Source organism: Artemia franciscana, chromosome 1, assembly GCF_032884065.1.
Source record: "Artemia franciscana chromosome 1, ASM3288406v1, whole genome shotgun sequence".
Taxonomy (NCBI): domain Eukaryota; kingdom Metazoa; phylum Arthropoda; class Branchiopoda; order Anostraca; family Artemiidae; genus Artemia; species Artemia franciscana.
In genome coordinates this window covers 64,065,782-64,088,384 of record NC_088863.1, presented here as the reverse complement: position 1 = coordinate 64,088,384, position 22,603 = coordinate 64,065,782, and the positions used below count along the sequence as shown (strand labels likewise).

The 22,603-nt window shown below is 35.3% G+C and overlaps 1 protein-coding gene across 2 annotated transcripts in view; it reads right to left on the bottom strand.

Annotated features, from left to right (window-relative positions):
* The window catches only part of LOC136032810 (nuclear hormone receptor FTZ-F1-like), a 114,139-nt gene that overhangs the window by 10,364 nt on the left and 81,172 nt on the right, over window positions 1-22,603 (bottom strand). For both annotated transcript variants that reach the window (XM_065713220.1, XM_065713211.1), the window contains 3 exons: window positions 20,616-20,874; window positions 14,677-14,777; window positions 7,806-7,970 (listed from right to left, as the gene is read on the bottom strand). In XM_065713220.1, the coding sequence (XP_065569292.1) occupies window positions 7,824-7,970; window positions 14,677-14,777; window positions 20,616-20,874 (507 nt within the window). In that variant the 3' untranslated portion in view covers window positions 7,806-7,823. The remainder of the gene's footprint in view (window positions 1-7,805; window positions 7,971-14,676; window positions 14,778-20,615; window positions 20,875-22,603) is intronic.

Below are 22,603 nucleotides of genomic sequence, written 5' to 3'. Positions count from 1 at the left end.
TGAATACATAGAAATCATGACGAGGCCCAAAAAATCCAGACAAACTCATAAAAATCAGGACCTAACGATAGAAATCAAGACCAACCTCTAAAGATCCAAACCAATCCGAAGAAATAAAGCGAGCAATACGTAAAATCTAGAACAACCCCATAGAGACCATTACTAATGCTTAGAAATCCAGACGAACTCGCAAAAATCAAGAGATCAATAATTAGAAATCCAGAACAATCCTTTGAAATAAAAAAAAAATACATAGAAATCAAGACAAGGCCATAGAAATCAACACTAAACTGTAGAAGTCCTAACCAGTGCATGGAAATTCAGAGCGAACCGTAAAAACCAAGACCAAAGTCTAGAAATCAAGGCCAACCTACAAAATCAAGACCAGTTCATTTCACTTTATTTATAAATCAAACACATTTAATTAATTTGCAAGTACCCACCCCAAGAAAGATACAAAAAAGCACTTGCGACTGGGCGGGTACATAAAACTCATTTTCTAACCAATAATTCACTACAAGCGAAACAACAACAAAAACATAAAAAACAAAAAAAAAAAAAAAACAATAACTAATAACAACCAATCTCTCATCAACTCATCAATAATAATAACCAATCTCATAATAATAAACAGAAAAGAGAAAAAAAAGAAAAGAAAATACAAATAAATAAATAAAAGAACTATAAGCCTTGGCCAAGCAAATACTTTTTCAATTTATTTTTAAATAGCCCCAGGTGCTCCACCCGAATGCTCTCTGGAACAGAGTTCCACACATTAGGCCCTAAAAATCCAGTAAGGAAGCCGGCCCTGGTTCTCTGGAAATCACTAGCGTGACGCGTTTCGTAAGGATGCAAAGACCTATTTTCACTAAAGTAATCACGAAAGACCTCTGGACTTACATTATCTCAACATTGATAAGTAAAGATTCCATCTTAGCACTCCTGTAGTTATCTACATTTTAGCACTTGCAACTTTTTGAAGCGAGCTGTGGTGATGAAGAAATCAAGGACAAAATCTAACAATCAAGATAAATACAAACAAATCATGACCAGACCCTATAAATCCAAACCAATTCATAAAAACCAAGACCAAACCAAAGAAATTGAGGGCAACCTCTAAAAATTCAGGACCAATCAGACCAAACCATAGACATCAAGACCAATCCAAAGAAATCAAGAGATCAACATGTAGAAATCCAGAAAAACCCTCAGAAATCCTGACCAGTGCTTAGAAATACATTCCTAAACATAAAAATCAAGATTAAAGTGTAGAAATCAGTCAACTATAGAAATCCAGACAAAACCATAGATATCAGGACCAAGCTGTAGAAACAAAGAGATAAACATGTTGAAATTTAGAACATATTTCATATATTCATAGGAATCACGACCGGTGCATAGAAATCCAGACTAAACCGTAACAACCAAGAGAAAACAGAAAAAAAAAGATAATTAAGCAGAAATCGAGACCAAACCTTCGAAATCCAGACTCAACCATAGAAATCAAGAGACAAATGCATAGAAATTAAGACAAAACCATAGAAATCAAAAACAATTCCCTAGAATCATAAACAATACATAAAAATCAGGACGAATTCGCGGAAATTATTAGCAATACATAGAAATCAGCACGAATTCATAAAAATCAGTCGTCAGCCCCAGAAATTCAGATCAAACCACAGACACAAGGACCAAACCTTAGAAATCAAGAGATCAATATATTGAAACCGAGAACAGTCCTTAGAAATCATTACCTTTACATAAAAATCCAGTTAGGCATTCCTAATAAATCTACGAAGTCAAGTAAGAATACGTCAACCTCGATAAATCTATCAAGTCATGCAAGGTTGCGTCACATCCCACGTGTGTAGTCATTACGTAACACCAGCGTGTGTACCCCCTTCAGTTACAAAAGGGACTTCCCCTCCAGACTAACTGACTCTAACAAGTCCTATTATATAACATCCCAAAACCTATTACGTAACAAGCAAAGTAAACATTCCCCTATTACTAACAACCAAAGAAGTCTTGAAAACGTCTTGTTGGTGAAATTTGTTTGCTTGGTAACCCTGGTGGAGTTGCTTGCTAGGGACCCTGCTAGAATTGCTCACTAGGGGGCCACCGGCTGAATTGGATGTTAGGGCCCAGCTGATTAGGTTAGGGGACTGGAGAAATTGAAACGCTAGGGGCTCCCGATAGAATTGAATGCTGCCCCCCGGTAGTTAGGTTAGACTGGTGAAATTTGACTCCATTAGAATTGATACTAGGAGCAACAGTGAATTTGGACGCTAGCCCCCCCCCTTTAGTGGTTAGGTTAGGGATCCAACGAAATTGGATGCTAGGGGTCCCACTGGTTAGGTTAGGGGAGCTGGTGAAATTGGAAGCTAGGGCCCTAATGGAGTTGGATGCTAGAGACCAAATGGAATTTATTGCTAGGGGCCACCTTGGAATTTGGTGCTAGCGCCCGGTGGAATTACTCGCAGTGTTCGGCGACTCGAAGGTTCCCCGATAGTGGGTCCTGAAGGTGTTTTTTTTTAAGAATCAAAGAAACTATTAGGTAACGTTAGCATCTTGACTAGCTGATCCTGAAGTTTTTTTTTTTAAGAATCAGAGAAAGTAATATGTAACAAGCAAGCATAACATGCTAAAGTTAACATTCCCTAGGACGTAACAGACACCTGCATCTCTTGAAAAACATTCCCTTTGGCGTAAAATTCACCTGCTGGCTGTCACAGGAATGGAGAGATAGGGATGTTGTTAAAAGCAGGGATAGGAATGTTATTAAAATCATTATGATGTCACTACTATCTTCCTCCTTCCTTAACTACAAAACAATCAAAGAACTTTATTGCAGAAGTTTAAATCGCTTTTAAAGTTTTGTAATCTGTCCACTGCTTACAGATATTATTTGTTATTAGAAAATTTGCGGGAGTTCTCTGCAGGGGGGAGGGGATTGCCCGGGAAAATATTTAGTGGGGAGAAATATTTGGGAAGGATTTTCTGTCAATGGGGGTCAAATTGTCCGGCAAGATTTTACCGTGGAAAATGTGGATAATTTCAACAAGGGTGCTGAAAGGTGACACCTTCGTTCTTATTGAATGCTTTTGGTGTTTATTTTAATCCTTTATTGACGTGAAGTGATTTGCTTAACAATGCAAACCAACAAGGGATTGATACCAAAGATTACGTTTCACTGACCTGATTAAGCATTAGATGAAAGCTAAACTTGTTTTGAGACTTCTTGTCTATTTTTTTTTATTTCCCACATATAGTTTCATTTTATTTATTTATTTATTAATACGAATAGCGGTAAGCATCAATGCTTGTCGCAAAAACACAAAATCATAACACTAATCTAAAGTAAATTGGCAACGACAAACTAAACAGCAAACACTTCTAAATAACACGAAACTACACAACAAAAGCGTCTAAATAAAAAGGCGTATTTACTAATACACTCTTAAAAATTTGAACACTCTCTGCCTCGACAACCTCCAAAGGCAAACCATTCTATGGTCCGGCAACTCTACAAACGAAAGATAATTTACCAATTTTTTCAGCGGTTTTGGGGGATATAATTTATAATCATGCTGACAAGTAGAGTGATAATGGCTAAGCTTAAAAAATAAATTTGAATCTACATCATCCACTACTTTAATTATATAAAACACATTTACAAGGTCACTGCGAAGTCTACGAAACTTCAACAGCGGGAGTTGAAGCCTAGAAAGTTATGCCTTCATTATAGGTCCTGTGTGTGTGGGGGGGGGGGGGTAATAGTGTCCGAGCATTGGTCACTTGATCTGATTTTTTTTTTTTTAGTGTGCCCTCTCCCTATCTTCTATGACCCTTGGTTTGATATAATTACTCCTGACCTGCGAAATAAGATAGGCCATTGAAACTTACTCATTTTGTTATCCTACCACCCCCTACACAAAGATCTACCTCCTCTCTTTAATAATATATCACTCTGTCATGAACTGTAGAAATCATGGCATTCTTCTAAAAATCCAGACAAGTTCATAAAAATCAAGATCACTTGTAGAAATCAAGAGCAACCACATAGAAATCATAACTAATACATAAAAATCCAGACGAATTCGCAAAAATTAAAAGACCAATGTGTAGAAGAACGACCCTGTCACTCTGTCACTTCAGTTAAATAAAGCATTGAAATAGATGTTAGAAATACTTCTGCTCAATACGAAGGGGGGTTACCTTGCACCATCTTTGTGGATATTAACAACATTTTTTTTCACAGGAAAATCTTGCCAGAGACTTTGATCCCTAATGAAAATTTCCCCAGGACAATTCAAAGGTAAAGTTCTCTCCATGCTTAAATTGTCAATACAAAAAGGAAGAAAGACAAATAAAAAGGTATGCAAAAGAATTCAGAGTAAATCTTCCAATTATTTTTCCCCACTGAAAATTCCCTAGCAAAAAAATATCCGTGAAATTCCCAATAACAAATACTATATATAAGTAATGGACAATAGAGGTTGTATAGTGATCAATCAGGAAAAATCTTATAAAACAAAATTGCGAAAAATTTAAAGCTCAATTGTTACTTCTCTTATATGTATTATCTGTTTCCAAATAATCATAAGATTTTATTTATGAAGCGTACAAAAATTTGTTTTAGCTATACCAATTACGAATAAAATTTAAGGGCACCCATGAAAACCCTGCTCCCAATAAAATTTTGATCATCCGTTCGCTCAAAAAATGAAAGTTTAACTTATATGTGTCCGCATTTGTCGGCATAGTGGACGCTTTTGTTGACAAATTCTTAGAACCCCTCTTCAAAAATTCAAATTCAAGCTTCAGTCCTGTATCCAGTGTGCCTAGAATCGATTTGTTAGTAAGAGATTGTATCATATGAGTATTTCGGGATTCAAGGATTCTGGATCAGAAAACCTGAAATTGGAGCCGTGGTAGCTTTGGATTTTAGACAGTTTGTATATGAAGGATAATGTTCTTTAAAAGGGAGAAGGCACTAGCAAGGACAAAGAGATCCCTAGAATAACTAAAATTCTCTTCCCAAATGCCGAAAGAGCACTTTTTTTTCTTTTATAAATACAGATTTAAAAAGTAGATACTCTTGTAAGAATTTTGATATAGCACATATTGCCAATCAAAGAGCAAACCCAGCTTTAGGTCAAAATGAAGAGCTGAGGTATCCCTTTCGGATCTTCTTGTTGGATATATATAAACTTAATTCCAAAAAAAGCAATGTTTTTCCGAGGGAAATAAAGAGAGAAGTTGAAACTTAGAAACGAGTAAAAATAATTTCTTCATGGCCAATTTACCATATATAAAAAATACTAGTGCAAATAAATCAACTATTGATATTTTCCTGTTTCATTTCAATATGACGCCTTTTTCGAGGGGTTTTAAACTTTTTTTTTTCTAATTCACAATAAATCTCTTTTCGCAATAAACTTTTATTTTTAAGACAAACCGAAGTAATAGCTATCATTTTTGAATCAGTATCAGATGGCAATTTTTTTTTCTAAACATGTGTTTTGACTTTTGGTTCTCTGGGCAGAGGTTTACTTTTCACTAGGTTTAGCTGCCGTTGCAACCATGATTGCATTGTATCAATAGATATATAGCCATTGTCAGGGTTGGTGAAGCCCGGAGATTTAAAACATCCCCCCCATACACGAATATAAGCAAAAACACTGAATCAAAGTTAAAATTTTGATCAGAGTGGACAGCCGCCCCCGCCCCAGATGCGGTACCTGGGGTTGTTGCTCTGGTTATACCCATTCTCTGTGAATAGTTTTGAATAGATACAATAGGAAGCCATAAAGCTTTGCGAGCCAGAATTTACCCCCCCCCCATTATTAAAAAAATAAACATGCAAATACAGTGTTCCTGTATTCGACAAATCACTAGAAATCCCCGCAACTCCCCCAAAGAGATCGGATCCGGCTCGATCATGTCAATCAAGTATCTAGAACTTGTTCTTATTCGTCCCATCAAGTTTCATCCCGATCTCTCCACTCTAAGTGTTTTCCAATATTTCCGTTCCCCCCTCCACCCCCTAACTTTCCCAGACTCAATCTGAATCGAAAATGGAGCATCTGAGACATGAGATATTTCTATACATCGATGTTCATTAAGATCCGATTATCCATTCGTAAGATAAACATATCTTAATTTTCACGATTTTCCCTCCCTCCAGCCCCCCCCCCTCCCAGATGGTCGAATCGGGGAAACGACTGTTATCAAGTTCAGAAGCACCGAACTCGCCAAAGCAATGGAAATCCCCCCGATTTCCCCAATGAGAGCAGATCCGGTTATTTCAATCACGTATCTAGGACTTGTGCTTATTCTTCCCATCAAGTTTCATCCCTATATCTCCACTATAAGCGTTTTCTAAGATTTCCGGTTTCCCCCTCCAAATCCCCCAGCATCACCGGATCAAGTCGTGATTTAAAATTAGAGCTCTTAGACACGAGGTCCTTCTAAATATCAAATTTTGTTAAGATCCAATCACCCGTTCACAAGTTAAAATACCTCATTTTTTCTATTTTTTTCCGAATTAACCGTCTCTCCACTCCCCCCCCCCAGATGGTCGAATCAGGGAAGCAACTATTTCTAATTTAACCTGGTCCGGTCCCTGATATGCTTGCCAACTTCCATCATCCTGGCTTATCTGGAAGTGCCGAAACTAGCAAAACCGGGACCGATAGACCGACTGACAGAAATTGCGATCGCTATATGGCACTTGGCCGACGGGCAAGTACCATAAAAATGAAAAAATCCTGGATACAACACTGATTATTTGCACCCGCTTATCCTATTGCTAAAAATTCTTCTAAATCAGTTAAGTTAATCTAAAAGGCCTACAAGTACCTTTAGGCAGGTGCCAGAATTTCCATTCAAATATGTTATAGAATTGGCTAACTTCATTTAAAAGGTCCCGAGCACTAAACAGGAAATTCACTACACGTGATTAGAAGCATTGGTGATAAAAGGATTTTTCAGATGACTTTTAGAATTTTTGCGGTAAAAATTGAGAGATTCCTCTTAAGACCCACAAATGTCTTAACAGCCCATTAAAAAAATGTATATAAATATAACTTCTCAAGGCCAAATCTCCAATTTATAAGTCCAATTGAAATAGAATAAAAAATGACTAACCACATATAAAAAGCTCCTCGCAAATATTAATTTAATCAAAATGTAAGCCCTACAAAACCGATTCTAAATAAAAGAATAAGTCAACCTGCAGAACAGCCTTCAAACATTCGTTAAAAAGGAAAAAAGGCACTCCTGGATCTAGATTTTAAGCAAAAATGGTGAATTTCGAATTCGGCTTAAAAACAGCCAAATCTGCATTCAAACCCCTTCCATTACACTTTTTTTGACATTTGAGTCACCTGAATGTATTGCACATATAGCTCCAACAGCTTTTTTCCCAATCGAATCCTTTAGAAAAAATACCATAACGTTTATGTTTGTGATTCATAAGCGACTACAGAGAGGAGGGGTACAAAAAACGTTTACCCTCAAAAAAGAAGAAATAAACCTTGAAAACATGTGAAAAATCTCCCGTATTACAGGTAATAAGGCTACAATATCATGTAAAAAACGTATTTACCAACTTAGCTAGTATTGGTGAATTTAATAGATTTTAGAAGCTTGAGAATTTAGCTCAAGGTTTGAATATTTTTTTTTTTTAATATAAGCATGCAAATAAAGGAAAAGAAAAGTATTAGATCGGTGATTAAAAATTCAATAGACGTTGAATAACTCTTAGAGTAAGAAAAAGAAATGAAAACAGCTTACAATACCTTAGAACTTATTCTTCTTCATCTTCTTTTAGCATGCAACATTTCCATTAGCAGAGTCTGAGTAGGGGCGCAACCGTTTAGATGCTTCAAATACAAAAAATCCTCTCCTCTAGACGATATTGCCCTTAAATCAGGTATCAGGCCCAGTAGTTTACTGAATTTGTCCTTTAAAAAAAAACAACATAACAATAACCGTCATTACAAAATGACAAAGAAGCAAAGGAGGAGGGAATCAACTAAGGGCCAGTCACAGCTAAAATTGTCTTAAATACTCTTAATAATTTTCCGCAATTTATTATAAGATTATTGATTTTAAGGTTTTATTTCGAACAAAATGTCGAACTTGCAACCCAAAATGTTTTATAAACACGTAAATGTTGCTAATTCGATGGCATATTTACACACAATTTTGAAATATATATATATATATATATATATATATATATATATATATATATATATATATATATTTATATTTGTATACGGTCAATCCATTTTTCCCTATATTTATGAAGAAAGAAACACTAATGAAAATTTTAATCTAAAAATTTGGTTAACAGGAAAAAAAAGGTGAGAGTTGGCTTCTGATCATTCATTTTTTTTTTTTTTTTTGTGGTTTAATGATTTTATTCATAGTAATTTCTTCTCGTTTTATGTTTAATACCAATTGTGAGGAAACTTTTGCATGTGTATGTGATTTTAAATTCGTTCTCTGTATAAAGAATTTTACTTCCTTAAGTTTTTTCTTGGTTTTATATTTTCTATTTTTGTGGCAATTGGTATCTACAAAGTGACATATAGAGATCGCAAATTCTGCCGGTCGGTCTGTCGGTCTGTCTGTTTGTCCCGGTTTTGCTACTGTAGGCACTTCAAGGTAAGCTAGGACAATAAAATTTGACAGGCGTATCAGGAACCAGACCAGATTAAATTAAAAATTGTCATTTACCTGATTCGACTATCCTAGGGCGGGGGACTGGGGGAAACGGTTAAATCAGAAAAATTAGAAAAAATGAGTTATTTTTAACTTACGAAGGAGTGATCGGATTTTAATGAAAATTTGATGTTTGGAAGGATATCGTGTCTCAGAGCTCTTATTTTAAATCCCGACCGGATCTGGTGACATTGGGGGGAGTTTGGGGGCCTAAAATCTTGAAAACGCTTAGAGTGGAGGGGTCGGGATGAAAGTTGATGGGAAAAATAAGCACAAGTCTTAGATACGTGATTGACATAACCGAAACGAATCCGCTCTCTTTGGAGGAGTTGAGAGGGGGATTAATTCTGAAAAATTAGAAAAAATTAGGTATTTTTAACTTACGAAGGAGTGATCGGATCTTAATGAAATTTGGTGTTTGGAAGGATATCGTGTCTCAGAGCTCTTATTTTAAATTCCGACCGGATCCGATGACATTGGGGGGAGTTGGTGGGAGGAACCTAAAATCTTGGAAAACGCTTAGAGTGGAGGGATCGGGATGAAACTTGGTGGAAAAAAAAAGAAAACGTTCTAGATACGTGATTGACATAACCAGGACGGATCCGCTCTCTTTGGGGGATGGTTAATTCTAAAAAATTAGCAAAAATGAGGTATTTCTAACTTACGAAGGAGTGATCGGATCTTAATGAAATTTCACATTTAGAAGGACCTCGTAACTCAGATCTCCAAGATGACACTCCCAGTGTCATTGGGGGGGGGGATTGGAAATCTTGGAAAATGCTTAAAGCGGAGAGATCAGGATGAAACTTGGTGGGAAGAATAAGCACAAGTCCAAGATACGTGACCAACATAACCTGACCGGATCCGCTCTTTTTGGTGGAGTTGGGGGAGTAATTCGGAAAAATTAGAAAAAAATGAGGTATATGTAACTTACGAACGGGTGATCAGATCTTCATGAAATTTGATATTCAGAAGGATCTTGTGCTTTAAAACTCTGATTCAAAATCCCGACTAGATCCAGTGCCATTAGGGGGAGTTGGAGGGGGAAACCGAAATTCTTGGAAAACGTGAAAATCGAGGTATCTCACGAATGGGTGATCGAATCTTAATGAAACTTGATATACAGAAGAATCTTATGTCTCAGATGCTCCATTTTAATTTGAATCGGGTCTGGGGACATAGAGGGTTGGAGGGGGGAAACAGAAATCTTGGGAACCTGAAATCTTGGAAAACACTTAGAGTGGAGAGATCAGGATGAAACTTGATGGGAAGAATAAGCACAAGTTTTAGGTACGAGATTCACATAATTAGAACGGATCCGTTCTCTTTTAGGGAGCTGGGGGTTGTTAACTTGGAAAAATTAGAAAAATTGAGGTATTTTTAACTTAAGAACGGGTGACCGAATCTGAATGAAATTTGATACTTAGAACGAACTGTCTCAAAACTCTTATTCCGAATCCCAACCAGATCTGTTGATATTGGGGGGAGTTGGAGGGGGAAATCAGAAATCTTGGAATACGCTTATAAATGTCGTAGATACGTGATCGACACAACTGGATTGGATCCGCTCTCTTTGGGGGAGTTAGGGGGTTCAGTGCTTTGGCGAGTTTTGTGCTTCTGGACGCGCTAGGGCGATGAAAATTGGTAGGCGTGTCAGGGAGCAGCACAAATTGACTTGATAAAGTCGTTTTCCCCAATTCGACCATCTGAGGGCTGAAGGGAGAGGAAAATTTAGAAAAACTGAGGTAATTTTAACTTACGAGTGGGTGATCAGATCTTAATGAATTTTGATATTTAGAAGGATCTCGAGACTCAGAGCTCTTATTTTAAATCCCGACCGGCATTAAGCCTCTGATTTTCCTTTTAAAGCAATCTATTGATTCTTAGAATTTTACTAGAGCTCATACCATATGAGTTCTTGGCTCTTCCGACTTCGTCACAAGTGCCGTATGAGCTCTTAGCTCTTTTTTATATTGACACTATTTTTGTCTCTACCAATACCAACAACGTTGGTCAATGTTCTTGTTAAAAACCATAATTTATGCTTAGCATAGTAAAATGGTGACGGTAGTAGTCATATTTGAAGTAGTCACACGAGAGATTCTGGATATTTATATTGCAAAATAACCCTCATACCACATATTTTTTGAATCTTTAAACACGAAATATGAAAAAATCTAATAATATTTGACAAATATCAGTTTTTTTCATTTAAATTACAGGCCGAAAAGTCTCTCCTTGGTGGAGATGCAGTATGAGAGCGGGTGTCTTGTGATGGTCTTGTTTTCTTCTCTTGGTTTTCTTCGTTTTTTTCTTTCTTTCTTCTTATTATTATTTTCTTCATCTTTTTAGTATATTCATTTATGTTATTAATTATGTGAATTAATTACACAAAAGATGAAGGAATGAATATAAAGACAACAAAACGAGTCAATGGCCAGTAAATGAAAACAAAGAGAAACAATAAAAATTAAACGAATATTTCGGCCGTATACAAATAGGCGTGTTCGCATAGAAAGAAAATAGAAACTAAAAATATTTATACACATAAAACTAAAATAGACTAACACAAGATATATAATATACAATTACTTACATTTATAATTGGCAGCTACCTTCATGAAATCATAAAAGTAACTGGAATAAAAGTTTAAAATAACAAATGAAGGTAGCTGCCAGTTGAACATATAAGTCATTCTATATTATATAATTTTATGCTAGTCAAGTCGTTTTCATTTACTGGCCATAGACCCATTTGTCGTCTTTACATTCATTTCTTTGCTTCTTTCTTTCTTTTTTTCTTTTCTTTTCTTTTTTTTTGTCATGACTGGCCAGTTCGGGTTTAGATCTTTTATTTGTAAATTAATTAACTAATTGAATCACTACACAGGTTTATTTGGCCTAGTAGCGGCTATATCTGTTTAATTGATTTGTTATTGTGTGTGATGAGATAAATAATAAAAGGATCATTCATAAAAAAGATAAATAAATAAAACCTTAATGATTTTTATTTAAAATTTTATAATGCAACATTTATCGTACGTTTGTAATCAACAAGATCAAACTCTTAATATCCACAATGGTAGAAACTAAAAACAGTTGGCAAAAAATGTATCTAGTTTGTTTCGGTTCAGAATCATTTGCAATTTTAGCAACTTTTAATGATCAATATAAAATAATTTAGGACATCTCTTAAACGGTCCCAAAAGAATATAAACTCAAAAGAGGTGCTAGTTGTTTATATAAGTGGAGGAGAAGTGAGGCAGCGTAGAATTGGTACGAACCCACTAGCCTTAGCTCTAATCCTCTAATCAATCACGTTGAAATTTACTGTGTGACTTTGATCTACAACCAGGTCCCGCATATCCATTGCTTATGAGGCAAGTACTGGACGACTTTGATTTAGGAAAGACTGGACGACTTTGACTTCGAAGCTGATATTGCAATAGTAGCTTCGGATTTGAAGTTTGCAATGTAATAGTTTCTAAGCCTTAGAAGCCTGAGAGGACATTTGCCCTGTTATAATCATTTTGTAATTTTAGAAATCTTATTTTTATTGAAATAAAGTAGAGGTCGCAGTTAATCAATGAAAATAATTAATGAATAATAATCAACTAATGCAATAAACTAAAAAACAATTAAATAATAATACCTAAAAATGTAATAAAAATTAAATAATTTAAATAATGAAATAAAAATAAATCGATAAATTGAAAACAATTATCTTAATAATAAATATAATTTTTCGCAAAATTTGGTCTGAAAATTTTGATGGAGATACGGGGGGAGGGGGGGGGCTAATCAAAATGTTGCCCCGGGCACAGGAAAGATCAGAATTACCCTTGATCAAATCTACATCTCTTTTATTATAGTTGCTACAATAGACTACAATTTACAGTTCAAAGAAAACTAGAGACACAATTTTGCAATTCTTCGAAGTAGATACACTTTTAAACCTATTCTCAGTGAGGGCCCCATTAGAACTCTATACCTGGGGATTTCCCCAACCTTACATGTTAATCTTCCAGTTTCTATAAAGCAGTGGGTATGAGAGATTCCTCCCCTTAACGGGATAATTCTTCAAACGAAAAGGAATGAAAAATTGAAGAGATTCTGTTATTTATGACAGAAAAACTTACTTTTGAAGGCAGTAGGACCCTCATCAAGCAAAAAATTCCTAGTCTCATGGGCATTGGCTGTAAATTTTGCAAATTTTGCTGCAACTATTTATAGCTTCGTTTTAGCAAAAGTAGCAATCCTGTATAATGCGAACCATAGCCTACAGAAACCGAAGGTTTCTATACGTTTCGAGAGAACTTGTCTGGTCAGAACTTTCTTTTTATTTATAGGTGAATTCAGGACTGAAAATTATTATGCACGTATGTAGGTTTAGCTAAACAGTAAAAGTTACTTGCAAAGTTGCAAAAATGAATTTTAGTTAACTTCGATAAATAACTTCAATGGCTTCGCAAGTGGCAGTGGAACGGAATAAAAGAATGCAACATTTAGTGGTCTTATTTCATAAAAATGTAGCGGGGGGGGGAAGGAAACAAGTTATTTTTATAATTTTTCAATCAAAATATCAAAGAGGGCATTTTGAATAAAAAATAAACCTTGACCAACCCTCCTGAACTGACATAATTAGAATCATTCTGGCCGAAAATCATCAAACAAAGGTTTTATACCATCCCTATGCTGAAAAACAACGATGACCACTATTTTGCATGGGTAGCTGTGATATGTCTCCTACTTTTTTTTTCACAAGGACTTGGAAGCTATTGCAAGATTAGAGATATACATATTTCTAAAGGTTTATTTAAAGGCAGCGTACTTCACATTCAAATTCTACGGCCCTTGTGTTTGAGCAGCCATTCTTAAAAAGAATCATTAGAAAAAGCCAATCTTTGCGTAAAGAGTGACTGTTAAGGTGCGGGCCCCTTCATATACGGAATAATTTGTGTGTGTTTTACGTTTTACGATGCTCCTTAATTTCGGTTGAAAATCCTTGCTTTTTTTTACATAAATTCTAATCGTTTCAATTCATGCTAGGAATGCCAAATCTCGTGTAAGATTTCCTCCCATAAAAAATTCTCCCCGTTGAAAATCCCCCATCCCCATTTCCCCAGGGACTAAGGGGGTTCATGTCATTCCCCATAGAATAGGTATTGGAGCTTTCAACTACACTGAACCAAATATATACGTCAATACTGTAATCAGATGTGTTAGGGAAAAAGGGGCATAGGAGGGGTTAATTTAGTTCCAGTTTTTTTGTTCAATAAGAAAGGGCACTCGAACTTCAGATTTCCATTCGAATGAGCCCTCTTCTGATCTTTTAGAGCCATTGGTTAGATACGGTCACTCATGGGGAAAACAAGAAAAAACTAATAAGCACGCATCCCTGATCTTTCTTCAGGCAAAAAAAAAAATAATAAGAAATTGTCACATTTTTATAGATAGGAGCTTGAAACGTGGAGAGTAGGGTTCTCTGATGTGCTGAATCTGATGGCATGATTTTCATTAAGAGTACTTGACTTTGCTTTTGTTGGATAACTTTAAACTTGATGAATTTTATATATTGGAATCATCAGAATAAGCCAAATCTTTTGATGTATTTTTCTTTTGTATACCTGATGTATCTAGCGATGCCTTTTTTTTTTTACTCAAATATGAAGAGGAGGATTTTATAGTAATCTCTTTTAAAATGTTACAATAATCTCTCATATAAATTATGTAGCCATCTCCTTAAATTTCATGTTTAACATTTAGTCACTAACCTAATGAGAAAATACTTCATATGACTTGCACTGTTGACGAATTATGCTAAGATTTGATTTTCATCATACAGAAAATTAGTAAGTCCTAGTAAACAATCCTAGCACTAGAAAGGAACAAATATCAAAGCAGAAAACGGTCAACAACGTGACTATAAGGACAACTTACCACTGTGTTTGAGTGACAATTAACACAAAAATCAAACAACGCTTGACGAATTTGATCATGCGCATCTGAGACAAGTCGTCGATTCACAATACCACGCACATCTAAAATTATATATAAAATGTATATAACATAAATATTTATATATTATTCATACAAATTCTATATATAAAATTTAAGTATATATATATATATATATATATATATATATATATATATATATATATATATATATATATATATATATATGTATGTATGTATGTATAATTTATAATATAAATTTAAATAAAATTTAAATTTTTTTCCAAATTTATACGTTGAAATTTCTATACAAGTTATCTTTACTTTATTATATATAAGTTATATAAAAAGAATTAAATTAGTTTTTAATTTTTCTTTTGTTTTACCTATTATCATTTAATGCTAACTATAAACTCAAGAAACTAAGCTGAGAGGCTTCACAGATCAGTTGCCATCGACAAATCATCTTCCTCAATATAAAACATAGTAAATAAATTTACGAGTAAAATGTTTAATAAGTCGTGGAATCAAAGCAATAAACATGATATATATTTACGACAGACCATGGGTCTTACAGACAAAAAAAAATTAAAGTAGGGACTTTAGTCACTTTCGGGGTAAGAAATAGGGATCAAATAGATGCCAGTTTAAATGCAAATCACTAAAATAACCACCGGTGAGGATCAACTCCGCTATAGCGAGGTGAAAAACTCACCCTACACTAACGCTAGTTTCTCCCTCAAATACCTGACAGAAATTCCAGTAAAAGCAATTAGTAACATTTCTATCGCTAATCAGAATGTGGCGCAGCGTCTCTTGTTTGACCAATATACTGCTGGCCAAAGAGTATGGGTAACTTATAACAGTGGAAACTGGCATTAGTGTCCGCAAAAAACCCGCAACTATGTAAAATAAGGAACAAAATAATGCGGAACTAAAAAAGTGTATACATAATAAGCGCAGCACTAAAAAAAGCTATCACAGTAATTGCAGCACTGTGCCGCATCTCAGGAAACACAGTGCTGCGACAAATAGTAGTGATAGTGGTAATTAATGATATATTCTGTGTCTGGCTATGCACATAATTCCATGCGTTGGACCAAAGAGTATGGGTATATACCAAAGAGTCTTGGTGACACTTGGCTTTTCTAATCGTTTTCCTGTCAGAAACTGAGATCAGACATTTATTAATACACTAATAAAACAAAATCAATTATTCTTATTATTGCACTGAAAATATGTCAAGTGTCAAAAAACGATAGATGGCATTAAGGTTGTTTTTTGTCGACAATAGCACCAGTTCCCATAATTGTAAGTTACCTATACGCTTTCCTGCTGGCCATCAGACATTTTGCTATAAGAGTAAGAGTGATAGGCAATTGCCAAGAGCTTCTATCTAGCTCAACCACTATTGCATCTATGCAAAAACACAGCCAAAGACCTTTCAAGGGCTAAAAATTAGAAAATAGATGAGATATTCATTTCTAAAAATTTCCATCACAAGCCCCAATATGCCAATTCCAATTTCGGAGTCATAAAAACTAACACAAGCAGAAGAAAAAAAAAATCATAAAAACAAGAAAACTAAAAAAACTAGCAAACAATACCTAAACAGCAATATTAGAATGAAAAATCATTTGTTAGTCAAAGTAATTGAAGTACAAAGTCTTAGAGCAAATTAAAAAGATAAAAACTGAAAAATAATTAGATAGTATGCATATTTAAAAAAAGTTTTAACAGGACATATAAGAATAGAGAGGGGGAGGCAAAACAAGCAAAAAACAAAAAACTTTGGCAGCATCAGTTTTTTGAATTAGTTTGCAGGAAATTTGCCGTTTCTGAATCCCAGAGTTTCTGGTTTCTGACACTTGAAAAATCCGATGCCACTTAAGTTTTCAGCTCACTTGGGATTCAGGGTCTAGGCCGACTCATCCTCAACTCAGTAGTCCGCCCTAAATCACTTTCTATCCCTAAAACAGCTGTTTTTTAGAAACTACGAGAGCCAAAGATACTCTGCAGTGGTCCATTTTCTGAATTCCTCAAAGGGACTTCAGCAGGGAATAACTGTTATAATCGGATGTAGTATTTATTCCTGAATTGAGCATGGTAGCATGTTATTTCTTAGCTATCTCATCATGGTCCAACATTCAAAATTAAACAACTTTACACACGGAAGGAAAGTAAAATAAAAAAAAAGCCCAATGTTAGTAAATTCTACTATTTCACCTCCTGCACTAGGTTTTCTAACAGGATATAAACTAGAATAACTTTTAATTCGAATAGGCTATTGAATTCCAATTGTTTTTCATGGCCTACTCTTTACAAAAAGGTAGGCTAATAGGTTTAAATCAAGTTAGTTTAACTAATAATGAATTCAATATCACACTCTGCAACTAAATTTCCAATTTAATAATAACCTGGTTTCTAGCTTTTCCAAAAATCCAAAAAATTCAGAATACATATTACTATACATTTGAAATTTCAGTATCATGAAAAAAACTGCCATCTAACCAAAGCCACTTCATAGTAAACAATCAATCAAATGGCAATAAAACTACAAATTAAGAAAGAAGTGTTATAGCTAGCTGGCAAAGTGAAAATAAGGATTTTTTTAAGAGAAAATAGGGACTATTTTAAGGACAAATACGACTTTGAGGACGTACGTACGACCCACGAAAATTTTAAGAAAGTGGGGGAGAGGATAAAATCTATTTTCAATATCTAAGGGGGAAACAAACTTATTGTCTTTGCTAATTTACAAACAAAATACAAACAATGACATCTCTGATTGCAAATAACTTAACAGCTGTTTTTTCTTAAATCTAGTGAGGGGAAATACAGGAAAGCAAAGCCGCTCGCTTCCCATTGGACCCTCGTGATAGTAATTAGTATATTCTGGGCTTATCTAGCAAATACAGCGCGTTTGAGATAAATCCTGTTTACAACATTTTATTTTTTTAGGCGGTTTTTTTATGAGTTGATTTTTTTTTATATTTATTAGGCGGTCTTTCCATGCTTTTGGATTTGCTATAGACAAGTGGAGCTCAATGGTAATTTTTTGATCCAAAGACAATCATAAAATACCCAAGTAAACAGAATCACCCAATTATTCCAGTTAGGTTACAACTAAAATAATGAGGTTGAGGGAGGACACACATCCTCCCACGCGCGTTTACACCTTAACCTCCATTTTTTATTTTTCAAAGAATACTTTCTGAATTCCATAATATACTCTATATATTATTGCTATTTTTGCACTAGCGGGACGACACTTGTTTTTTATTCTGCAACTAATATTCTGATATCAGTGAATACAAGAATAATTTTTGTTATTTGTTGATCCCTTTCTTTGCATGCAACTTTCTATTGCTTTGTTCTCAGAACAGGTTCATAAAAGACGTGAATTTCGAATCATCTAAGATCGTCTTTGGTGGTAACCATTTACGATTATCTACCTAGTTCAGCAATAATTTACCTATAGAAAGAATGCCAATTAGTAAATGCAAGTATTTTCCCATAAGAGAGCATCCTGACAAGGGGTACAATCAAAGGGTGTGGGTAACTTACAAAACTGGTAACTGGTGCTAATGTTTATCAACACCATCTAGTGTTTGGTGACATTTGACTTTTTTTGTGTAATAATAAGAATAATTAATTCAACTTGTGTAACTGGTAAAATTAGTGCAATAAGTTTCTAATCTCAGTTCCTGTCAGAACCAAAACAAAGCTTGAAAAATTTCAAGTATCACCAAACACTAGATGGTGTTGACGGTATTTTGTCGACACTGGCGCTAGTTTCCAGTATCATAAGTTACCCATAGTCTTTGGGGTATATTAGTATTCTTGTCTAACACCTACTTCTCTTGTCCGAAACCCAAGAACAAAAACATTTCAAGGCTCAGTTTCCTGCTTAGTTTAAAATTCAACCAGAGTAGTTTGATGATGGAATTTGTGTTTTTTTCCTATTTTATTCGATTTACACTTTCGTATCTTCAAAAAAAATCAAGACAGTAGGCTATAGCCATCTAATGTAGAACGCGGAACACATTTTATACAGATGGCACTAGTGATGCCAGAGCTAATTGTGCAATATGTAGACACGATAATTAACATGGTGGCAGGCCTACCCGGAGCAATAAAAAGGGTGTCAGTTTACAAAATATGCATTATTCTTAAGAGTAGAGATACGAAAAATTAACATGCAAGATACATGAAACTTTATTGCTGATAGAATTCAAAAGTTCCTTTAAAGCTAATAAGTCCATCTTCCAACAATTTCACCTGTCATTAACAATGAAAACATTTGTTAAATGAAACACTAATAATAGTGAAGTACTTTTGGAACCAAGAGATACTGGAAGTTTTCTAAAGATACATTCAACGTAATGAAGTACCTTTGGATTGAGTTGATGAAATTCATCTAGTGGGTTTGCTTTTTGGAAATGGGGAATAAATATCAGATTGATCAGCCCTAAAACCCCTCTCCTTCAACGAAATTGGAACGATTTTTCAATTCATTACTCTGCTTAATTTACAAAGCTTTTCATATATTTGTTGTGCATTCCTTTCTTCTTTCCAATTCAGAAATGAATTTCTGCACGCTACCAACTTGTTTCCACTTTTCATAAAAGTTTACTACATCAAAAATTGATTTAATCTTAGATTAGATTTGATAAGCGGTACATTGCAAACTTTATTGACAAAAACTCAAACCAAACTTATCTATGACACAAAATTATGGGTAAAAGGATTTTCTCTTGGTGGTGGTGAAAGAGAAGAGGGAACACGAAATGTAAATTTCTATACCCAAAAATGTATATTTTTCTGCGGAGAGTCCCAGATCAATTTCATACAATCCGAACGTTGTCAGCAATGCTCCTAAATCTTAATAAAGATTTACAACGTTTTCAAGATATCAAATCTATAATCTATAAGTGCCTACTGGGATCCTCGTGCTACCCTCATAAAAAATCCTTCTCAACTCCTCGTTATCTTTTCCTACCACTTTACGCCGTTTCCCACTGGAAAAAAAAAGACTAAAACTAGATCTACGTTGCATGGGCAACGTGTGGTGTTGTGGCAACCTTTGTTCGGCTTCACCGAGTAAAGTGTTACGAGAGCAACACTTTGGTTTTGTTTCCTCGCTTCGATTAAACGCTGAAGTTGTAAATCTGTAAGGATCTTAAAATGAATACTAGGTACACCAATTCACAAAAGTTGCAAACCCCTCATTGCAACTAGCAAAAACTGCAAACCCCTCATTACTAAAGATGATTGTAGCCTAACAGCCAATTATTACTTACAAGTCCCATAAATGTCTTACCACTGGAACCACATTGGTCTTACCATCAAAAACACCAGAAACAAATAAAAGGTACACCAACTAGCAAAAGTTTGCAACTTTTGCTAGTTGGTGTACCTTTTATTTGTTTCCGGTGTATTTGATGATAAGACCAATGTGGTTCCAGTGGTAAGTTGCGGAAGATGATTATGAACTATCAGCCAACTGTTGTCAGCCGACACGAAGCTTTCCAAAATGCAAAGTCATATTCATCAATCTTCCCTAAGGTCCACACTTTCCGAAAAACCGCAAAGGTTAGACCCATATCACTTTCTAGGAATAAGCTGAAATAGGGGTGCTAGGAACAAAAAAAACAAACAAACACGACAAAACCAATGTTGCTCTCGCAACACAATAAAGTAATGAACCTTATGCTTTCAAGAATAACGGGGATTTAGTTGTTTCCACAACTAGGAAAATAAACGATTTTTTAAATTCCGGCACATAGTATTTTTGGGCCAGCTGATTACTGAACTCGTGTGCCATTATGTTAGCATATAATATTGTACATAATAACGCATGAAAAAAGCAAAAATAAAGGATTCATTAACTGATTTTTAATAATCCCTTGATGCCATACCTGGATTTAAAAGGATCAAGAACTTAATACAGACATAATCATGCAAGTCGAACCGGAGGTCGTTCAACTTGGATATCACAGCAAAAAGCGGCTCTGCAAGGGACTGTGATCCTAGTATTGCCAGCGAAAGAAGATCGAACTTTTGTCCATTGGCTAGTTGAGTTTCTTCTGGTAAATTATTGTGCATCCTCTGATGAATATGGTCTAGAACCAGAAGGTCAGACCAGGAGTTTTGTAGTAGCTTCATTTGATCATCTACCTGGAAAAATTGCTGTATTTAGTAAAAGTAGGAGACAGGGTCGTGTCAGGATTTTTTTTCGGGGAGGGGGGAGGGTTACCAAAGGATTTTTTCAGGTTTTACAAAAAAAAAACTTTCAAAAACGCATCAAACATTTTTTTAGGCTATTTTCATCTTTGCTACGTTTATACGAGTCAGACAACCATTTCAGGGGGGAGAGTCAAACCTCCAAGCCCCCCTGGATACGGCCTTGGTAGGAGATAACTCTCAAGATGGTTTATTGAAGTAGCAGAGGTTCATGAATTATTCCTAAGCTAAAAGAAGATAGCAAACACATCTTTGAAGATTAGTCGAGATCGTCCTGACATATTCACCTTATTGACCCTGCCCCACCCCACCAATAAGATTTGAATCAGGCTTTGTTCCGCCTTTTCTTACTTGTTTTGGTATATTCATAGGTCTCTTGACTGAAATCACAAAGTATTTTTCATTTGTATGATATGGGAGCCAAATCGAATATTGTTCAAATTAAGGGATTATTTCATTTCGTAGCATTTGGACTAACCCTCCCATCACCAGGTGTATAGTAGGAAGTAGAAACGCTGATTCATATCTAAGGAGGCATCATCCCCCATTTACTTTAAATCTGATAGGAGTGTGCCAACAGCAAAGGAAATATTAATCAGGACGTTTCATACCGTCAAACATGGCGGCTGATCCAAACACTAGAAACGTTTCAAGTCACATTGGTCTCCTAAAAAGAGAGCAACTTGTAAGCAGACCAGGATTTACCAACAGGCCCGGGCGTAGGGGCCCACAATGCCGGGGGGTGCAATAAATTATCACAGTTTTTTTTTCTTAACAAAAACTGAACTGACGTGACTTATCGTCAACGTTCCATGTGCACTCCGCCGTCACACTGCCTATTCACAGAAAAGTAAGTTTAAAGCAACGCAGGAATTCCGTGGCTGTCCTATAAACTGTCCGACGTCTCCCAAGAATGGGCAGCCGAGAGTTCAATATCACTTTTCTCTTTCATTACTTTTGTAGCATCAGTTGCGTTCTATTCAGTGTAACACTATCCAAATTTTTTTTAGGGTTTCTCTAAAAAATATTGCAAAAACGGACCGAAAAAACACTTGGGCCTAGAAGCGTCAAAGCTTTAAATCCGGCCCTGCTTGTAAGCACAAATCTTAATTAAGCTTGTTCGTTTTTAGCAATGAAGGGCTACATACTCATGTTACTTGATCAAGCTTTTAACAGTTTTCGACAGAGTTAAGGGAGGAGAATATTAACTGTACAACTTAAAAAATTGACATTTACCATATCTGTCAATTCTTGGTCATGTCCCAAAAAGGCTATAGTAATACACACTTTAATTTGGTTAACCAAAAATAATATTTATTGGGCTCTGCATGATTTCTTGATTTTCCTAAAAATGAAGACACCTGTTCACGTCACTTGTAAACAGCAAATCCTATTTTCATCGATCTGGAATTTTTCTCATCCGGGAACTGAATACGCTCCACTAACCTAGTTGTCAACTTATGAGAGTGTCTAATAAACAATAAAATAGAATTAGGCTATAAGGGACTAGAATAGCTAGAAGTCCAAGATTGGATGCTTTTCGGCCGTGGAAGGTAGAGGCAATAAAGGAGCACACAGAAGCGTATTTATTGCTCTTAAGAGCATTAAATATTACTATTAGTGAAAACTAAAGGCAATATGACAACTATTTATATATTCAAGC